The sequence below is a fragment of the Mustela nigripes genome, chromosome 15 (genome assembly GCF_022355385.1).
Source record: "Mustela nigripes isolate SB6536 chromosome 15, MUSNIG.SB6536, whole genome shotgun sequence".
Classification (NCBI taxonomy): Eukaryota; Metazoa; Chordata; class Mammalia; order Carnivora; family Mustelidae; genus Mustela; species Mustela nigripes.
In genome coordinates this window covers 11,449,103-11,467,840 of record NC_081571.1, presented here as the reverse complement: position 1 = coordinate 11,467,840, position 18,738 = coordinate 11,449,103, and the positions used below count along the sequence as shown (strand labels likewise).

Genomic DNA, 18,738 nt, shown 5'->3' with positions numbered 1-18,738 from the left:
TTCCCATTCTGGATAGTGTAATTGCATAGGAGAATTTGTCGGACTTCTCTTTCCTATGGAAAATGAGAACTTTTCACTGGCAAAACCAACAATGAACTCTACCGTGTGAGGAAAGCTGCCCAATCATATGCAGACGGACATGGTATGCAATGATTTGCTTTTATTTGCCGGTCACTCTTGATTAAACAATCTTTTACTTGAGGCTCAGAGCTATGAATGTACTCGGCAGAAAGGCTGATTACCACAGTACTTAATTGTCCAATTCCTGTTTATATGAGGTTTTCATAGCATCTTTGTCCCGAGCCTTTTAGTCTCCTGGAAAAATAAATCACTGATTTAAAAAAATGAAAAAGATGGAATATCTTTTCTTTCTGCTTTATTACTGATGTCAGTTAAGCCCATAGGACACTGTAGAAACAAGTAACTCCACATTATTTGGAGTTACGTTACCCAGTTTGGAATAAAGAAACATCTTTCATCCATCCTTGGTATGGTTCTAATTTATTAGGCTCTTATATAAATTGCCATGGTTGGTTTCAGGAAAGACAGATGAATGCAAAGGCTAGGTTCCAGAAAAGTCCCGTGTGCCCTCGGAGCTGAATATGCCTTGACTGGCAATTCTACGTTATGTTTGTGGCTAAACACATGCCCTTCTGGTTTGTTTGAAGGAGGGTCTTTGACTTACTGGTGATAAAATACTGCCCCCAATACGTGAAGGGCACGAGCTCTCTGTTACGGCCTCTCGGAGGTGCTTTTATGAATGAAATACTAAGTCTCTAACTCGGAAAGGGCATATGCAAGGAATGGAAGGCCCAGTACCATTTCAAAGGTACTCCCAGTTTCGAAGGGAGCCAATAAGCCAAAATTTGGGCACAATAATCCTTACTCTTCAGTATTTAGTAATTTCAGTAAGTTCTATACATCTTTATGGTTTTTAAGGCATAGAGAAAAGAAGGGGCTGTCCACTCTTGGCATGCCCTTTCTCGTCATGGTATTAATCCCCACAGTTCCCATGGCTCCTGGCTTCTTTCTGGAGCACAGTTCCCCCTCCGAAGCGGCCAGTAAGGTCTCTCAGCCTGAGAAGACTGGAAACCTTTTGAAGGCAAGTGAGGAGATTCAGACAAGTTGAACCAAGGGGAATACAAGGTCATTTTGGGCACACAGATCACCCAGTCAGAGGCTAAAGGCACTAAATTAGCAGACTTACGCTGGGTGAAGCATCCTTCTTTTCCATCTAGAACCCTGGGTAGGGGTCCCTTGAACCATACCTGGGCCACCCTCCTCTCTCTAGCAGGCAGAGGGAGCTGTGGGCTGTGCCACAGAAGAGGCTATCGAGGCGCCCTTGGAAGAGCCCTGGCGGGTCTTCCTTGAGGCAGCTGTTCCCTGAAGCTGGCTACACTCCCCCAGCTGCTTGCGTGGCTCAGCAGGGCTGAATTACAGCAGAGCAAAAGGTTGGAAAAACCACCCTCAGATGGGTAAGACTGCAGCTGTGGGGCCATTTGCAAAATACAGTTGTCTGACGCTTTGGCAATTCACCTCGAAAAGACCTTTAGAATGAGAAAGTCTCAGTTTCACTCATTAAACCCAAACCACATTCAACTCCCATCTGTGCCTACCCCAGACTCTACATTCATAGCTGGTCAGAGAGGGAGCCGGCCCATGTTTACTCTGCCCAGGGCTCTCTTGACATTCCTTTCTAGGTAAGGACAAGCCCCTCCTTCCCTTCCTATCCTGGTACAGCCTCCCAGCCAGACTGCCCAGTGTGACTTCATCGCGTCCCTGGGGTCGCTGTCCCCATGCAGCCCAGCACGTGGGCAGCGCTGCCCGGAAGGCCCTATCTTCTCTGCACTGCCTCCCCACTGCATGCAGGGGCTCTGGTACTGGAAGACAGCAGGCCCCCGGGGACGTCACTTGGTTTGATTAGGGACAGCGTGGTTTCTGCTGCTGGCCACTGAACACCAACTGCACATGACCGACGTAATGCAACATGATGGACAAAGTGGCCTCTGTTGGTCTTGATTAAGTGTGGGGAGGCTGAGCCTGCCAGCTAGTCTAAAAGGGTGATTTTTTTCCAGGAAAGGATAGAAAGTATGTCCTGGAGAGAAGGCTGGTGGGAACTCTGAAGAACCAGCACAGCCACTCAAGAAAAGGCTCTGCTCAGACTTTATTGAGCAGAATCCATAATGCATCTCCCCGGAGAAGAGTGACTTCAGGGCCAGGTCAGGGAATAAGACAAACTGACGAAGGGTCAGGAAGCACTGGGGTCAAAGGTCACAAATCTGGTCACTGACTACCAGGCTGTGTGGTTAAGTATCCATGGGGGACAGCCGCAGGCAGCCTGGAAGGAAGGGCGGCAAGCTGGACAGAGAAACCATGACGCTTGGGGTGCACAGGGAAAAGCATGTGCGTTGATTGTGAAAATCTGTCCTGCGTGCTCTATGTGCTTTGAGAAAGGAGAGCTTTGGCGATCTTTTATTAATGTGAAGCAAACTAGAAAATGAGAGCTGATTTTAATGACCTTTTACTCCTGCTTTTAAAATCAAAGTCCTACTCTATCTTGGAGGTCACCGAGGAAAGCCAAGAGGCTTTCCCCATGCCCCCCGCTCGTGCCCCTAACCAGAGACTGCAGGACAGGGCCCTGCTTTTACAGACCAATGATGCCAGGCCCCCTCAGCAATTCTGATTTAACTCCTGTGGGGTGAAGATGAGGAGGGGCGTTTTGTCAGAAGTTCAGGTGTAGGCAGAGACAGACAGTCTTTGCCCCTCCAGGCGAGCAGATGGCTGGATCTCTGCTACGGAGTGAAACTGCAGTGAACTCAGAGGTCAGCCTGCCCTAGCAGTGAATTCCTAAGTTGGGTTAAAGCCCCCTAAAATCCTACATGTTGAAATTGACACTGCCTCCCCATTGCCAGCCTGGGGCACTGGGGCACAAGGAGAAGCCAGATTGTTTAACTTGGTTTTTAAGGCTCCAGGAGCACAGACATGCTGCTACCTGCAGAGTTAGCATTGCCAAGTGTAGCTGTCCCTGATAAGGAAGACCCACAGGGTGTGGAAATCCCCACATGGGCAATTCACACCCCAGACCATCCAAATCTCCATGGTGGTCATGTCCTTGAGGCTTCTCCTGCACTAGACCAACGGGCATTGATTCTGTCTGCAAACTGGGAATGCAGGACTGACATGCATTTCACCTTCCTCTCCACTGCCTGCGTGCTCTCTGCTGAAGAAGGGGAGGGTCAGGATAGCAACAGAACAATTCACAGATTTAAATCGCCATTCCTCACCCACCCTCAAACCAACAGGTTTCCATAGGTCAGGTTTACCCGCATAGAAAGTCTTCAGAAGCTATTTCCCTCATAAAGCTTTCCCCTCTCTTATAGCTGGAAGTAATCTAAATTCCTAAATGCGCCCTCTGTAATTCTCACCCAGTATTACGGTTCCTTGGGTCCTTGTCTCAGAACTGCCCCCGATCCCTAACCTGCAAGTGCACACGTTCTATATCTTGGTATCTCTCCCAGTCGCCTGCCATAATGCCTTGAGTGCAGTCGCATTTGCTAAATATTCTTTGCACTGATGAATGAATAAATGAATCTCTAGCTCTTATGAAGAATTGAGAAGAACAGAACTCAGAGCCTTCCTTAAGGTAAATCTTAAATGTGTGGCTTATGTAACTCATTCTCAAGGGGAAAGTCAATCCCTCCAATCCCTCCCAGTATTAAATCTCTACAAGGCTGCTGTGGCCCAGCCCAGAGGCCGGGTGAGAGCACATCTCCCAGTGAAACTCCGTGAGGCACCCCCACAGTGCCCCACCAGTGGACAGGCTCCACTCAGCTCTGGCTTCAGCTCTGTGGTTCCCATACACAGCACCCCGACATGACCTCTGCTCGGAGGACTCCCTCTAGGCATCTTCTCCTCGCCTCCTGGCATCTTCTCAACCAACCCCTAACTGCAGATCAAAAATCTTTTAGTGGCTACGGCAGAAAATACGTTCGTTCTGTGTAAAACGGGGAACGAACAGCCCAGGGATACAGAGGCACAGAACAAGTTGGTCTCTGCACGCATCTGAGAGGTACCGAGGGGCCAGGAAATCGGGACGGCTATGGACAGCAGCAGGTGCGAACACCTGCTCAGGGGAGCGCTTCTCCGCAAACTTAGGAGGCAAGATGCTGGGGCTCAGTTTCTGATCTTTGCCGCAGTGGGTAACCCTAGCTGCCAGCTGCTCTGTTTCCTGGGCTCAGGGTTTAATGCACCTCAAGCAGGCAGGTGTGTCTGGTTTCCACAGGCTTCTAGAAAAGGAGATCGCTAACCTGAGAAACCGAATAAAGGGCTGTCCAGTGGGAGATTTCCAATTACAATAGCAGTGCTTATTATTACTCTGAAATGATACTTGTGCCTTCTGCGTTCACAAGCCTCCGGGGACGGCCATCCAGGATGTCTGTCTGTAAGGTGTCCAAGGAGAGCAGCCTGGACACTCACTATAATGAAGGGCCGCTCAGCACACGCCCCAGCATACAAGAGCACTCTTCACAAATGCCAGTCTACTTCAGCGATGTCGCCGGCAGACGCCGTGAACTAACACACCTATTAGAAGCGGGCATTAGGGCATCAGAGCCTTGGAGGCTTGGAAGGAAGAGCAGAGGCAGGAGCCGAACTAGCTCTCAGGGGACCCATGTCTTGCTGCCCGAGCTGCAGTCCTGGAGGGGAGCTGGCTTGAGGGGGTGGGCATGACCCCGGGAACCCTCCCCAGTTGCTCCAGGGTGCACTGCCCTCTCCAACAAGACTGGCCCGCTGAGGTTAACTAGAGGAAGTCATCCCTCATTCAGCAGGTGCGAGCTGAGGGCAGGCATGGCACAGCGCATGAGGCACCGATAGACCTAGCCGAGAATTTGAAGTTCGTGCTGGACAGCATGGGACCCCAGAGCCAAACTGAGTTCCACCCTGACTTTTCTGTGCCCTGCCCTGTGAGTTCTGGCTGGTTATTTAACCTCTCGGTCTCGGTCTCCTCACCAGTAAGATGGGGGTGATCACAGTACCCACCTCGCAGGGCTGTTGCGAGGACTAGGTGAGTTAGTATATGAAGAGAGTTAAGAGCAGTCCCCTGGCGCATCACAAGTGCTAGGGGCATTTCCTTATGATAATCACTGCCCTCTGTGGAATATACAGATGAGAAACAGGGGACCTGAGTCAAAGGCATAGTTTGTTCAACAGTGATACGCGGCTAGAGTAGGGAGGAGGCAGGAAAAGTGCGTATGTGGTGGGGGAGGAGCTGTAAGTTTCGAGAAACAAAGAGCCTCATGGAGAAAGTGACTTTGGAGAACAATCTGGATGAGAGGGAAAAAGGGAGTCATGGAATGTCTGAGAGCATTCCAGGCAGAGCGAAAAGTACTCCCCACCCTCCCACCCCCCCCACCCCCCGCCGCGCCCAGTGGGAGTGTGCCTGGGAAGTAGGGAGCTGGAGGCCAGGGTGTCTGTGGGGAGAAGAGAGGGGACAGCAGGAAGAGGTCGGAGAGTGAACTTTCCAGAAGCTCACCTCCTGGAGTGGGGCTTCTTGCTAAAGCAGTGCTGGCTCCCCTCCACTTTGCACCCGTGTGTCCCGACAGCAGAGCCGGAGCCCCAGGCGGACTGACCTGCTCCTGGTGCTGACACCGGACGTGCAGCAGCTGGGCGTGGTGCTCCTCCTGCAGCCGCACCATCTCCGCCTCAAACTGCAGCTGCAGCCGCTCCTCCAGGTCCTGCAGCTCCGCCTGCTGCTGCCAGCCCAGCTTCCGCACCTCCTCCTCGAACCGCCTCTCCAGGTCCTCCTTCTCCTTCTGTAGTTTCTCGCACTTGGCTGTGTGGAAGGCTGGGGGAGGAGTGGGGGGGAATAACCCCTTTTAAACAATGGGTTACGGGACCAAAGGCATCACACCCAAGTGTCTTTACTCCCTACCGGTGGATCACCCTGGTCACCGTCACAACCTGTGCACATCCCCTGTGTAGGGGATGGGGACAACCAGGGCGAGCTCCTCTTACTCCTGCTTCTGGAGAGCTTCACTGTTTGCAAAGCGCTTTGCCCTCTACCACATTTGATCCTTACAACAGATGCTGGGTGTTGAGGTCGAACCTGAGCCCCAGGGTGCTCATGGGACTTGCCCAAGTGTGCGGAGAGAGAGCTGCGAAGGCAAACTTGGGCTTTCTGACCGCAAGCCCTGTGTACCTGGACTACAGCAGGGCGTCTCCAAGAGCCCACAGACCACAGCCATCAAGATACAGGGTATTGGTTAAAAATGCCCGCTCCTAGGCATGCTCTGAGTGGGTCAGAGTCCCTGGGGCAGGAACTCAGGATTTACTTTTCACAAGGTCCATGGTGACTCATGTCCATTGAGGTTTGGGACCTGAGTGTCCCTGGAATCTAGGGACAGGATGGGGAGGGGCTGGGGAAGTGAGGACAGAGAGGAGGGAGGACACGCTGATACAGAAGGCTGTTCCCTTGGGGCTGAAATGCCAGGTGGGACAATCTCAGAGAAAGTGCAGGGATGTGGAGCTTCACAAACCACCATTCTTCTCCGCCAGAAGGAACAACCGCTCAATACCCCTTGGCGTAGGCATGATACCCGGCAGAGCCGTGGTGTGTTTTCTGTGCAGGGGATGGGGACAGTGGCACAGCCCATACCCAGTCGCCCCAACCCTGCCCCTGCTCTGCTTAGCATTTGTGCTTCCCTAAGGCGACAGGCAGGAGTGACGGCTTCCATTTTCAAGATCGCTGCCTCCACTGATAACTGTTTTCAAGAAGGAGAAAAACAGCCTGACATCTATCTGCTCTGCTTAGGCCACCTGGAGTTGCTCACACCCAGCACACGCACACAGAAAGGTGCTCACACACAACATGTACGTTCCACAAACGCCCTCCGCTCTGCTCGACATGCTGGGGAAACACGGTCACGTACTTTGTAATGGTGTAAACGCCAGCTAAATGGGATCTGCACCGTGTGTGTGTCTGTGTGTGTGTGTGCACGCGCGCACGTGCGCGCGGGGGGCGGTGGTGGTCAGGAACACACACCCAGGGGAAGCGAGACTGCATTTGAAACACCCTGATCAGAAGTCCCACCCTAAAGAGGCAGCTAGTTCAAAGGCTCCTTTGTCATGTTCGGCTCTAAAAACGTTCTTATTCAGCATAGGGATGTTTAAAAACATTCTTCCCCTGATGAGATGAGTGGTGGATTGGCTGGACAGCACGCAGACCCATTGCCCTATGAGAACAGTGTGTAAGCAGCAGGCCAGCCCAGTAGCCGAAGACCGACCCCAGCGGCCTTCCTGCTCTCCTGCTTCACCTGGCCTAGGGTCCCAGGTCCCGGCATGGCATCGGCTGGAGGATTCTGAGGCGTGGTCTGGAGAAGCAGTTTGCAGGATCTGCCAAGGTAATGGGGGGAGCCCAGGGTGGGACGGTGGGTGCTGTCCCCTCCAGGTGCGGGAAATCAGAAAGCGTACCGTCTTAGAGAATTTAAAAGCAATAACCAAATGGACTTGGAGAACTCTCTGCCTTTTAAAATTACCTGGTACCAGCAATTTTGAAAAATGTTAGTGAAAAATAATCCTCCCCAACAAAAGTTGGCCTAAGTTCCAAACAATTACTATAGTTACTGTTGCGGTTTTTAAAAATAATTTTTGCGCTTCCAAAAAAATCACGGAGAAAACTTGTATGTACAGGACAAATGATTGTACACATGACATTTGTCCCCTAAACGATTTGAGAATAAGGAGCTACCTGTTGTCCCACTAACCCTGAATTCCTTAGTGTATATTCCCTGCAAACAAGGACATTCTCCCACATGACTACAATGTATTCATTAAGATCAGGACATGGACCCCGATCCACGATCCAGTAGTGCCATCCAATGTTCAGGCCCACTGAGATTTCACCAATTGTCCCAGTAATATCGTTTCTAGAGAAAGGATCCGGTTCTGAATCATCAAGTTGCTTTTAGGTGCATGGTGTCCTCACTCTCCTCCAGTCTGGGACAACACTTGGTCTGCTCTGGACTTTCTGGACCTTGGCACTTTTATTTTATTTTATTTTTTAAAAGATTTTATGTATTTATTTATTTGAAAGAGAGAGAGAGAGAGAGAGAACACACAAATAGGGGGAGCAGCAGAGGGAGAAGCAGGCTTCCCGCTGAGCAGAGAGCCTGATGTGGGGCTCGATCCCAGCACCCCAGGATCATAACCTGAGCAGAAGGCAGCTGCTTAACTGACTGAGCCAGCCAGACACTCTGAACTTGGCACTTTTAAAGACTAAAGGCCATTATTCCAGAACATCTATGGATTTGGTGTGTCTGATGATTCCTCATTCCTAGGTTCGGGTCACGCGTGTTTGGCATCACAGAAGCGGGATTGCATTCTCATTTGAATGTTAACCAATAAAAATGAAATTTCTTTTTCAACTGGGTGTGTAGTGAGTCGGGAAGATAATGCTTATTACTGATTATTGCAAGGTTATACGAGAAGTGATCCATGGTATAAAGGAGCAATGTACGAATGATCCATCTGGAGCGTTACATACACTAGGGATGTCCTTAATATTGTTGTCACCTCCACTGAGAGTCAATCTTTTGGGCAAGGTTTACCTAAGGGACAGATTTCTGGGGCTGCTAACAAATACTAGTGTGAATAACAGACTCAGTCTGAGGCTTTCTGGTGCCTGGTAGTGAGGTCGTGGTGGAAAAGGTTGAGGGTTCTCCCTTACACCTGATTGCTGGAGGCTACGGTCCCTATAAAAGGACCTGACAGTAACTAACAGCCAAAGGGGCTCTGGTCTGGAAGTAGCAGTGGGGAAACACTTGCTCCCAGAAGTTCTGGCTCACTGGCTTTAGCCTAGTTCTGGCTTTTCCCAAAGACCCTCCAGCCAGGGAAATTTATTAGCGGTTTCACCAGGGAATTTAGCTGGCAAATAAATAAATAAATAAATAGGCTCTCAAGATCCACAGACCAGGTAAGAGGTGTGTATATAAAGACAGGTTTATCCTGGGGTGACTAGATTTTATTTTTAAATTAAAAAAAAATTATTTAAAGGATTTTATTTATTTGAGAGAGAGCCAGAGAGCATGCGTAGAGAGGGGAGGGGCAGAGGGAGTGGGAGAGGGAGAAACAGACTCTCTGATGACTGGTGAGCCTGACACAGGACTTGACCCCAGGACTCTGGGATCAGGACCTGAGCAGAAGGCAGACACTTAACTGACTGAGCCACCCAGTTGCCTCCTGGGGTGACTAGATTTTTTTAATAGCACAGAACAAAGACCACAGAATGTGCATTTAAAAAACAGTGATTGGGAAAAAATATAGCGGTTGATGGACTGAGACAAAGTCGAAATGAACCAGAGGGGCGCCTGGGTGGTTCAATTGGTTCAGAGTTGGGATCTTGATTTCAACTTGGGTCATGATCTCAGGGTTATGAGTTTGAGCCTCATATGAGGCTCTGTGCTCAGCACAGAGTCCGCTTGAGTTTCTCTCTCCCTCCGCCCTTCCCCCAGGTTGTGTGTGCTCTCTCTCTAAAATAAATAAATAAATCTTTAATTTATTTATATTAATTATTTTAATTTGGAGGCAAATAGAGGAGCTGTAATTGTACCTACACTGGGGAAGGATGGGAGTCATCTGACAGAAGTAGCAAGGACACCACTAGATGACGGCTGGGGACACACAGGTAGCCTCAGGGCAGTTTCTGGATTCCGGGGCCTGCTTGGAGGACATTCTTTTTCCTGTAATTTGGGTGGACTAACTTCACTGTGGTCTCTACCCCACATAGCATGCACCAGTGGATGGGGACAAAGTAGTGACAATATGTTTGATTTTATTTAAAATAGGTCTACAAAGCACTGCATAGACAGGTGACAAAGATGGCCAAAAGGTCATGATGGTCAGCACCATTCCTGATTAAGCATATGCAAACCAAAGCAAGAAACGATATTTCATCAATAAGGCTACAAAAGATGAAATATTCTGATAACACAGGGAAGATCTGAGAAAGTAGAATCTAATGGACCATTCGTGGGAATATGATGGATAAGCCGCTTCCGAGGGCAAGAACATCTTTCAACATTGACATGCGAGGGGTGGGAGCCTTTGGGGTGTGACAGCTACAGAGCACAGGTTTTTTGCGGGAGTGATGAAAATGTTCTAAACAGATTGTGGTGACAGTTGCACAACTGCAGATACACTAAAAACCACAGAATTGTACACTTTAAATGGCATGATAGGGAAAATACCTCCGAGGATTAATGTAGATTTTTTTATGGAAGGAAAGGTCATATTCTGATTGGAAAACATCCGTATAACAAGGACAAGGATACATGCTGGCAAAATGAAACAGAAATGCAAACCCCACCAATTCACTGTCTTACACACACGCACACATACACCGATACCTGCGGAACATGACGGAACATGAGGGAAGGGCAGAGGGAGAGAGAAACTCAATTCTTATTGCCTCTGAACTAGAGATAGAGCGAGTATATAGAGCTCAAATGAAAATAACAAAACATGCTAATCATGTATTTTGGTTTTGGTAAGTGCTATTTTGTATGGGAAAAAATTTATTCATTATATAGTACTCCTATCAGTGTTGTTAATTCTAGGAGATTTAGGCAGTAAGTTGACGCTACAGATTGTGTAGTTGGAAAGAAGCAGGTAGAAAGGTAAAGAAACAAATGAAAACCAATCAGTTCCCTGGAGAAAGAAATGACATGATGCCCTTGAAGCCTACAATTTTGCAAGTGCACAAAGTAGCTCTCAGATGGTGACTGCAGCAGGATTTGCTTTGGGGAAGCAGTCTGGGCTAGTTATAGAAATGATCAGTGCAATATACATGTGGGACAAATCCTGTATATAAAGCGATATAGGTAACCAGCAAAAAAAAATTAGGTAAATCTTTTTGTGTCATTATGATATCTGTAACATATTATTAAACAAAAAAGGTACGATGCAGAAACAGTGTGATGATGTAATTCTATTTGGAATGAAATATATCTTTATTTCCACTTCCCTTATTCAGGGGGTTGTGTGCTTAATTATAGGACTCCAGGTCCAATGAACACCTGCAACAACATACATTTAATTTAAAAAAACTATTATTTCTTTATGTTTCAAAAGTTAAAAAAAATTAAAAATTACTATCATAACTGGGACACCTGGGTGGCTCAGTGAGTTAAGGGTCTGCTTTCAGCTCAGGTCATGATTCCAGGGTCCTGGGATCGAGCCCCACATTGGGCTCTCTGCTCAATGGGGAGTCTGCTTCTCCTTCTCCCTCTGCCCGCCACTCCCCCTGCTTATGTGCTCTCCCTCTCTCTGACAGATAAATTTAAAAAAACCTTTTTTTAAGAACTACTATCATAATGAAGAAGACAGGGTTTGAAAAGGTTATGGCATCCAGTGGTCAGAACTAACAAGACTCTTCTATCTTACTTGTTATTTTATTGATATTAGTGGCAGGATGATTCATGGGACTGGGAGTCAGAGACGATTGGTTTTCATCCAAGAGCTGTCGCTGAACTACACTGTTGCCTTAAGTAAATCATGAGCTGTGAAACCCTCTGTTTTGCTGTCTATAAGGTGGCAAAGTAATCATTTTTTTCACATAGAGCTCCAATCCCCAAATTCCCAGTTGCTATTAGGTACAAGTGAGGGGACACCTCTAATTTTCCCATGCCGCCCTGTTGTAAGCCCTGAGCCTGCAGAAGACACTAGATAGAAGAGCAGCTGGGACCCCAGGAGGACAGCTCCAATAAGGGAGTCCCCAGAGAAAGAAAAGTCACATCATGTCTTTCTTCTGGTCAATCTTCAAAAATATATCTATTCGGACATTTTGTAGACAGATTAAGGTAGGCTAATTTAATAGCCTTACACAACATCTGGAGTCTTACTTTCGTTCATTCTTTCTTTTTTTCTATTCTCGTGAAAGCATTTGGTACATTATAGTGGGAGACACACACCATGATAATACATCCTTAGAACCTAGGAAGCTGAGACAATAATTTTGATTGGTTAAGAACATATAACACTTGTAATTCACAAGCATGAGTTTGAAAAGCAAAAGCAGGATTAGAATCTGTGGTGCAGTTAAAGCCGAACACATAGGGCGGTGTATGTAAGAATGTATACGGTGGTGTGTATGTGTGCATATACACTATAAGACTATATAATATTATTAAAGCTGCATTTAGCACATCCCCAGATATGCATAATACCACGATACCAACCCATCAGCTGGTGAGTGGGACACATGAAGATGTAGGGATCCTTGGGACACTGGCAGAGAAAACTGCTGCGGCACCATTTGTAAAAAAAAAAAAAAAAAAAAAAGTACTGTGTTGGGGCGCCTGGGTGGCTCAGTGGGTTAAGCCGTTGCCTTCAGCTCAGGTCATGATCTCAGGGTCCTGGAATCGAGTCCCGCATCAGGCTCTCTGCTCAGCAGGGAGCCTGCTTCCCTTCCTCTCTCTCTGCCTGCCTCTCTGCCTACTTGTGATCTCCCTCTGTCAAATAAATAAATAAATAAAATCTTAAAAAAAAAAAAAAGTACTGTGTTAACCACAGCTCATAATCAACTGAAAGGAGCAGAATTCAGTGAGTAAGATCAATTTCCTGTAAACAAATGGCTGATGGTCTTTCAAATAATTACAACTTTTTATCAGTTTGCCAAAGAGGTAGCAAAGATAAAAAAAAGATAAAGGTAAATACCACGCAGGCTCTACTGCTCAGGACAAAGGTATACGGAACGATATTACACTGCCTTCTGCATCATAGCAAGGGCTTTAGTGGACACAATTATAAAATCACCTAAAAATAAAGAAAGGAGGGCCACCTGGGGGGCTTAGTGACTGCCTTGGACTCAGGTCAGGATCCCAGAGGAGTCTCGCATGGGGCTCCTTGCTCAGCAGGGAGCCTGCTTCTCCCTCTGCCCCTTCCCCTGCTTGTGCTCCGTCTCTCTCTCTGACAAATAAATAAATAAATAAATAAAATCTTTAAAATAAATAAATAAATAATGAGAGACAATACTTTGTTTATAAGTATTTGTACAGTATATAAGTATTATAATAGTATAAGTATTAATAGTAACCTTATTATTTACTAATATACTTAATAAGTATATATTAAGTACATAAATAATAAGCACATATTAAGTATGTAAGAATCTAGTATATCCTATGTCAGTATCTAAGTATTATAAGAGTCACTGAATTCCTACACTGAGCTGTTAACCCCCAGTACCTCAGGATGTGACCATGTTTGGAGACAGGATCCTCACAGAGGTAGTGAAGTTAAAATGAGGGCATTAAGGTTGGCTCTAATCTAATCTGACTGGTGTCTTTACAGGACCCAGATGCCTGTGGAAGAAAGATGATGTGACAGAAGGGGTCCTTCTATAAAACCCAAGAGGAGAGAGGCCCCAGAGGAATTAGCACCCTGCCAACACCTGGGTCTTGCACTGCCAGCCTCCACGACTGTGAGAAAATGGCTTTCTGTTGTTTAAGTCCCCCAGCGAGAGGGACCTAGTTAAGTGCAGCCCTAGAAAACTGAAGGAGTCACCATCGTCACATACAGATGGAGCGAGATCCCACAGTTACAGAGACTATTAAGTTGCTTCTTTAGGGAGGGGGGATGGTTAATTAAACAGACATAACAACTTTCAAGGAAAAAAATTAAAAATTAACCATGATCTCCCTACATAGAAAAGATGAAATTTTCAATTGCAGGCTCCCTTCATAGCTGTTGCCGTGGTGTGAATTCTTAATATTCTATTAAGAAATGTCCTAATGCTTTTAGGAAGTGTCCTGATGCTTAAAATTTTCACGGCTTCCTTAGATTCTCTGTTGATGTACCACAATTTATACTCCTTTATTGCTGGAAATATGGTCCATGTCACCCATATATTATTTTGCTTTTTCCATTAGGATAACTCCCCCAGAGTGGAAATTATACGGGGTTAAATTTTATGAGCGTCTTTACACTGTGAAGTTCTTCATTTGGGTTTTTGTTTTGTTTTGTTTTGTTTTGTTTTTAATGCGGTGATTTTGTAACCAACGAGTGCCCACTAGGGGGAGCCATACTGCCTGAAAAAATGCCCTCTGGTGGCGAATGCCTTTGTCTGCACTTGTCGGATCCCAGGGACAGGCAGAAGGCTAACAGGGTTGGTCTGCAAACAGACTGCGTGAGTTCTGGCCACAGTGTCCTTCACAGCCCTACCCTCAGCTTCTCTGTAAGACCTTCGTTTTGATGAAAATGTCAAGGAGAGAGAAAAGGACATGAAAGTTCCATTATTGAGCAGAAAAGAGACAGAAGGAGTCAGGGAGAGTCCTTTACCTGTCTGTGTTCCTACCAGTGGGACAGGGTCACACCCACAGGCAGGCCGACAGTTAGTAGACAGTGACTGAACTTACTGAGCACCTGCCCTGTGCCAGCCCCCCCGCAGCCCCCCATTCCATGGCATGGTGTGAATAAGACATACGTCATGGGTGTCAGAAGTAAGTGAACAAAACTTTTAAATAGCAATGTTTTCGCTAGCTAAAGCTTTTAATAACTACAGAGAAGTAAAAGAAGGATGACACTAACAAAGGACCAGTGAAAGGGCCGGTTAGGCTGAGGCAGGATGGACCAGGGAGGTCTCTCTGGGAAGGCAACATCCAGTTAGTTGTGAACGACAAGAGAGAGGCAGTGCACGGAGGACTGGAGGCAGGGAGACTCATGTGCAAGAAACAGCAAGTACAAAGGTCCTGAGCCCAGAATGTTTCGGGGTCCATAAGGAACAGAAAGACTTCCATGGGGCTCGAGTGTCCATGACAGGGAGAGTAGAGGGAGGTGAAGTTCAAGACACAGGCAGGGTCAGGTGGTGCAGAGCCCGAGGTGTCTGAGGAAGAGTTGGGGCTCTACTCTGGTACAGTGGGAAGCCCAGATAGTCTCAAACGGGGGATAACAAGAGCTAAGTAAGCTTTTACAGGATCCCTCTAGTGGCTGCAGACTACAGGAGCCAAGGATGGGGACAAGAGCAGCAATGAGACGATGCGTGTGGAGCCCCGGCAGAGTTCATGGTGAGGGGAACTAAGTCTACAGCAGGCTGAGGGATGGATGGACGGGCGCTGTATTTGGGAGGCAAAGCCACCGTAACGTGCTCAAGGATTGGAGGAAAGAGATGAAGGAAGTCAGGAAGCATGAATTGGGTGACTGGTCTGAGCAGTGGGGGACAAGGGTGCCATTTGAGGAGATAGGAACATGGCGGAAGGAGTCCCACCAGAGAGAAACACCAGGCATTAGGCATCAGACAAAGCTCTCCTGGATTCATAGATGAATGCATACACACCAGAGGGCCCACAGTTCACAGAGGCTGGGGGGGTTCTCCTCTAGTCCACCGTACCTGGGAAGGGCTTTCCCTTCAGGATCCTGAATTCTGACAAGCCACTTTAATGATGAACGAGGACAGGCTGTATTGCAGTGATTCGTAGGCTGTGGTCCATTTTATAAAAGTGTTGAGGTGTTCAAAGCCTGACACCTCAGGAGAGATTCCAGTTAGTAAATCTCTCCCAGGGAAGCTGGGGCAGTTTGGCAGCTGTGTTTTCCTCCCTGTGGGGGTGGACATGGTTTCTGAAAGAATCCACAAGATCTGGCCGTGGCAAGAGAAAGAGCATTTTCCAGATGTTAGGAGTTTTGGTAGCTATGGGACAGATACAGAAAGGTATCTTCCTGAGGTGTTTCACTCTGAACATTTCACTTACTTATAGGTCAAACTTTGGGAACACAGCCCCAAGAGTGGATGATGATATACAAGACACCTCAAATTCCCGAACATACGTCATGATGCGCCACAGCCCACTCCTCACCACTGACACGTTCACCCAGGACTGAGTGTGAACAAGTCTTCCTGTGCCCTGACCCTGAGAAGCACAGTCCCCACACACCAGAAGGTGAGGATGGTGGGTGCCCGGGGCGGGGGGGAGGGCGGTGTTGTGGGGAGAAGGGCAAGTCCAAGGGGGAGGAGTTGGATGGCGCCTAGGAAGGAGAGGGGAATGGAATATTAATGTTTTAAATTTTCAGGAGCTGATTTTTTTCAAACATGGGCATTCCCCTATGAACTCATCTCAGCCTCTCTTCATTACTACCAAATACAACGGATCAATTCTAAGCAATAAAATGCACCACCTCAAATTCTTCCTACCCACAAATTTTTAGATATAGACGCAGAAGGACCAGTTTTCACGCAATCGGCCATAGCCCAAGAGTGTGTTTAGGATTAATGGAAACACCTGCCCGATGCCCTGGCTAGACCCATTGCCTTGACCAGTGGACTCCCATGCCACTTAGCAGAACACCAGGCCGCTCTCTGTAAACACATGCTTTCTGGAACAAGACTGAAGGATCCCTCCCTGCAGAGTCAGTCGGTGCGGGAGAAGGCAGCATGGGAAGCCACTCCTCTTTCAGGAAGCCTGGAGTGTTCTCACCTTCAGACTTCAGGTTATCCCAGTTCCTGGGTTGCTGTCTCTATGGTAGGGGCAAACCCCATTTAATTGGCAACAGTGTCTTGAATAGAACAGCCACTTTACTGCATCCGAGGGAATCATGACATCCTCGGTGGTGGTTTCCTATCAACCTGCAGACTGTTATAATTTATATGGTCACCAAAACTGAGGGAACATTCAGAAAAATGGCTTTCAACTAAAAAAATGAAGATAGCTGTACTTCACCGAACAGAGCCAGGATGAAATACAATCTCTGTGTGTGGAGCAGCCGGCATGGTGTCTGGCTGGCTCAAGGCTCGCCCTCACTGGGCGGCGTGCTGATGACTTCCTGCTCCGAGTGTGGTCCCCTTACCTGCGCGCTTATTAGATATGCAGAAGCTCAGGCCCAGGCAGATGGACTGAATCAGAACCCGCATGTAACCAAGATTCTGGGAGATTCCCATGAGAAGCATTGTCTGAGGTCTATGGGATACCTGAGGGCAGGCGGGAGGTGAGATGTCACCTTTAGTGGCGGTCCTCTCTCTGAGCACACAGCTGCCAGGTAGGTAAGGAACTGGCTTCAAGACTGTTGATAAAGCAAAAATTCTCAGTCCTGAAAACCCACAAGTACGTCCTTTGGCCACAGTTCACATTTAGTGAGGACGTGTGGCACCAAAGCAGCCAGCCTAGACCAAGACCTGCACGGGGGCTGCAGGCAGCGGGGTGGGGGGGAGGTGGCAGTCAGCATGGAGGGTGGTGGTGGATCTGGCTTCTTGAGCTGGTCAAGTAAGAGGAGGAGGGACTGATGAGCTTTAGAATACAAGCATGGAAAAAACAGCAAGTTAGAGAAAATAAAATCTAAGAGAGACCAGATGATGAACCACACCAACCTCTTCTCCTGGTAGGAAATAGGGGCTGGGTGTGTGATCCCAAACAAAACCCAGCAATATCATGAAAAGGTTACAATGTTAAGGGTACCTTCCTGACAGTGAAGTATAAAGTATACAGAGAGACCTGCCCCTGTGGCATTTCATAGAATACTGCAGAAAATACCAAGACAACTGTGTGTGACACAGTTGGAACATATGATGTGAAGGGGGGTACTTTTATTTTGGTTCTTTGCCTTGCCACCCTCTGGTGCTCAGAGATTGTGGAGAACCTTGGCTCACGAGCACAGGCCCTCCTGTTAGAGAAAGACAGAAGTTTCCTTGATGGTGGAGGCGTGAAGGGCTTACTATCTCTGGCAATAAATAAGAAGTGGGTCAGGTGGTGGTGGCCCATGCAGTGTCTACTATATCTGACAAATCTCAGTGGGATGCACTTGCTAGATGTAGGGGGTTCTTAAAGTGACTTTGAGCAAAGTCAAACTTAGAGAGCACTGGGAGAGATGAGGGATCTTAGCACACACTGACCCAGGGATGGACAGAAGGGAGCTTAGCACTAGGATCCCAGCTGGGTTGGAGGAGCCATCCAGCTGGCCTCAATAAGGGTATAGGTATCCTCAGTAGGGGACATCTGGAGATTCAGATCAAATCCACCTTGTAGCTCTTAAGGCAAGTTATGATGTAATTGCAGTTAGGGAAGTTCCTCAGTTATTCGGTCATTCTTAGTTAATCCTGTTATTGTCTTTACACAGTGCTGGGTTAGAGACCTCCTCCAAGTGCTGTGGCAGGAACATGGGCTGTAATGTCCAACAAATTTGGGCCTGAGTTTATTAGTTGATGCTTGTGTGAGGGGGATTAATCCACTGAGCCTCAGTTTCCTCTTCTGTAAAATGGGGTTCACACAGAGACTGCCTCTTAGGGTTAGTGTGAGGTTTACATGGAATAATTGAGTGTAGGTGCTTAGGATCTTGTTTGGTCTCTACTAAGCACAGGATAAATGATTAGTGATAAATATTAGCTGTTGATTATTTTGGGAGGGTCAAAGAATCATTATAATCTTATAAATGGGAATATTTTCCACATTTCATGAATGTTTGGCTGGGACAAAGGATAAAAAAACACACATTCCATGCACATATCTAGAGGGAGTGGGCCCAACTTGACCTCTGAAGGTAAGACTTGGGTACTCAATGAGGGTGTAGGAGGTCAGTGCTGCCCTAGCTAAAAATTATTTTCACAGTGTTTGTTATTATTGCTTTAGATTGCTGCACATCCATACATACATATTGTTTGAGGACACAGTTACCAGATAGGACCTGACAGCCCCATCCTGTGTCTCGTTAGAGGCTGGGGAGTGGCTGCCTGTATCAAAGCGAAAGCCTGAGATGACTGTGTCC

At 47.4% G+C, this 18,738-nt stretch overlaps 1 protein-coding gene across 3 annotated transcripts in view; it reads right to left on the bottom strand.

The window, feature by feature from the left end:
• MTUS2 (microtubule associated scaffold protein 2) overlaps positions 1-18,738 on the bottom strand; it is a 569,391-nt gene that overhangs the window by 22,165 nt on the left and 528,488 nt on the right. For all 3 annotated transcript variants that reach the window (XM_059377684.1, XM_059377685.1, XM_059377686.1), the window contains one exon: positions 5,628-5,842. In XM_059377684.1, coding sequence (XP_059233667.1) covers positions 5,628-5,842 — 215 coding nt within the window. The remainder of the gene's footprint in view (positions 1-5,627; positions 5,843-18,738) is intronic.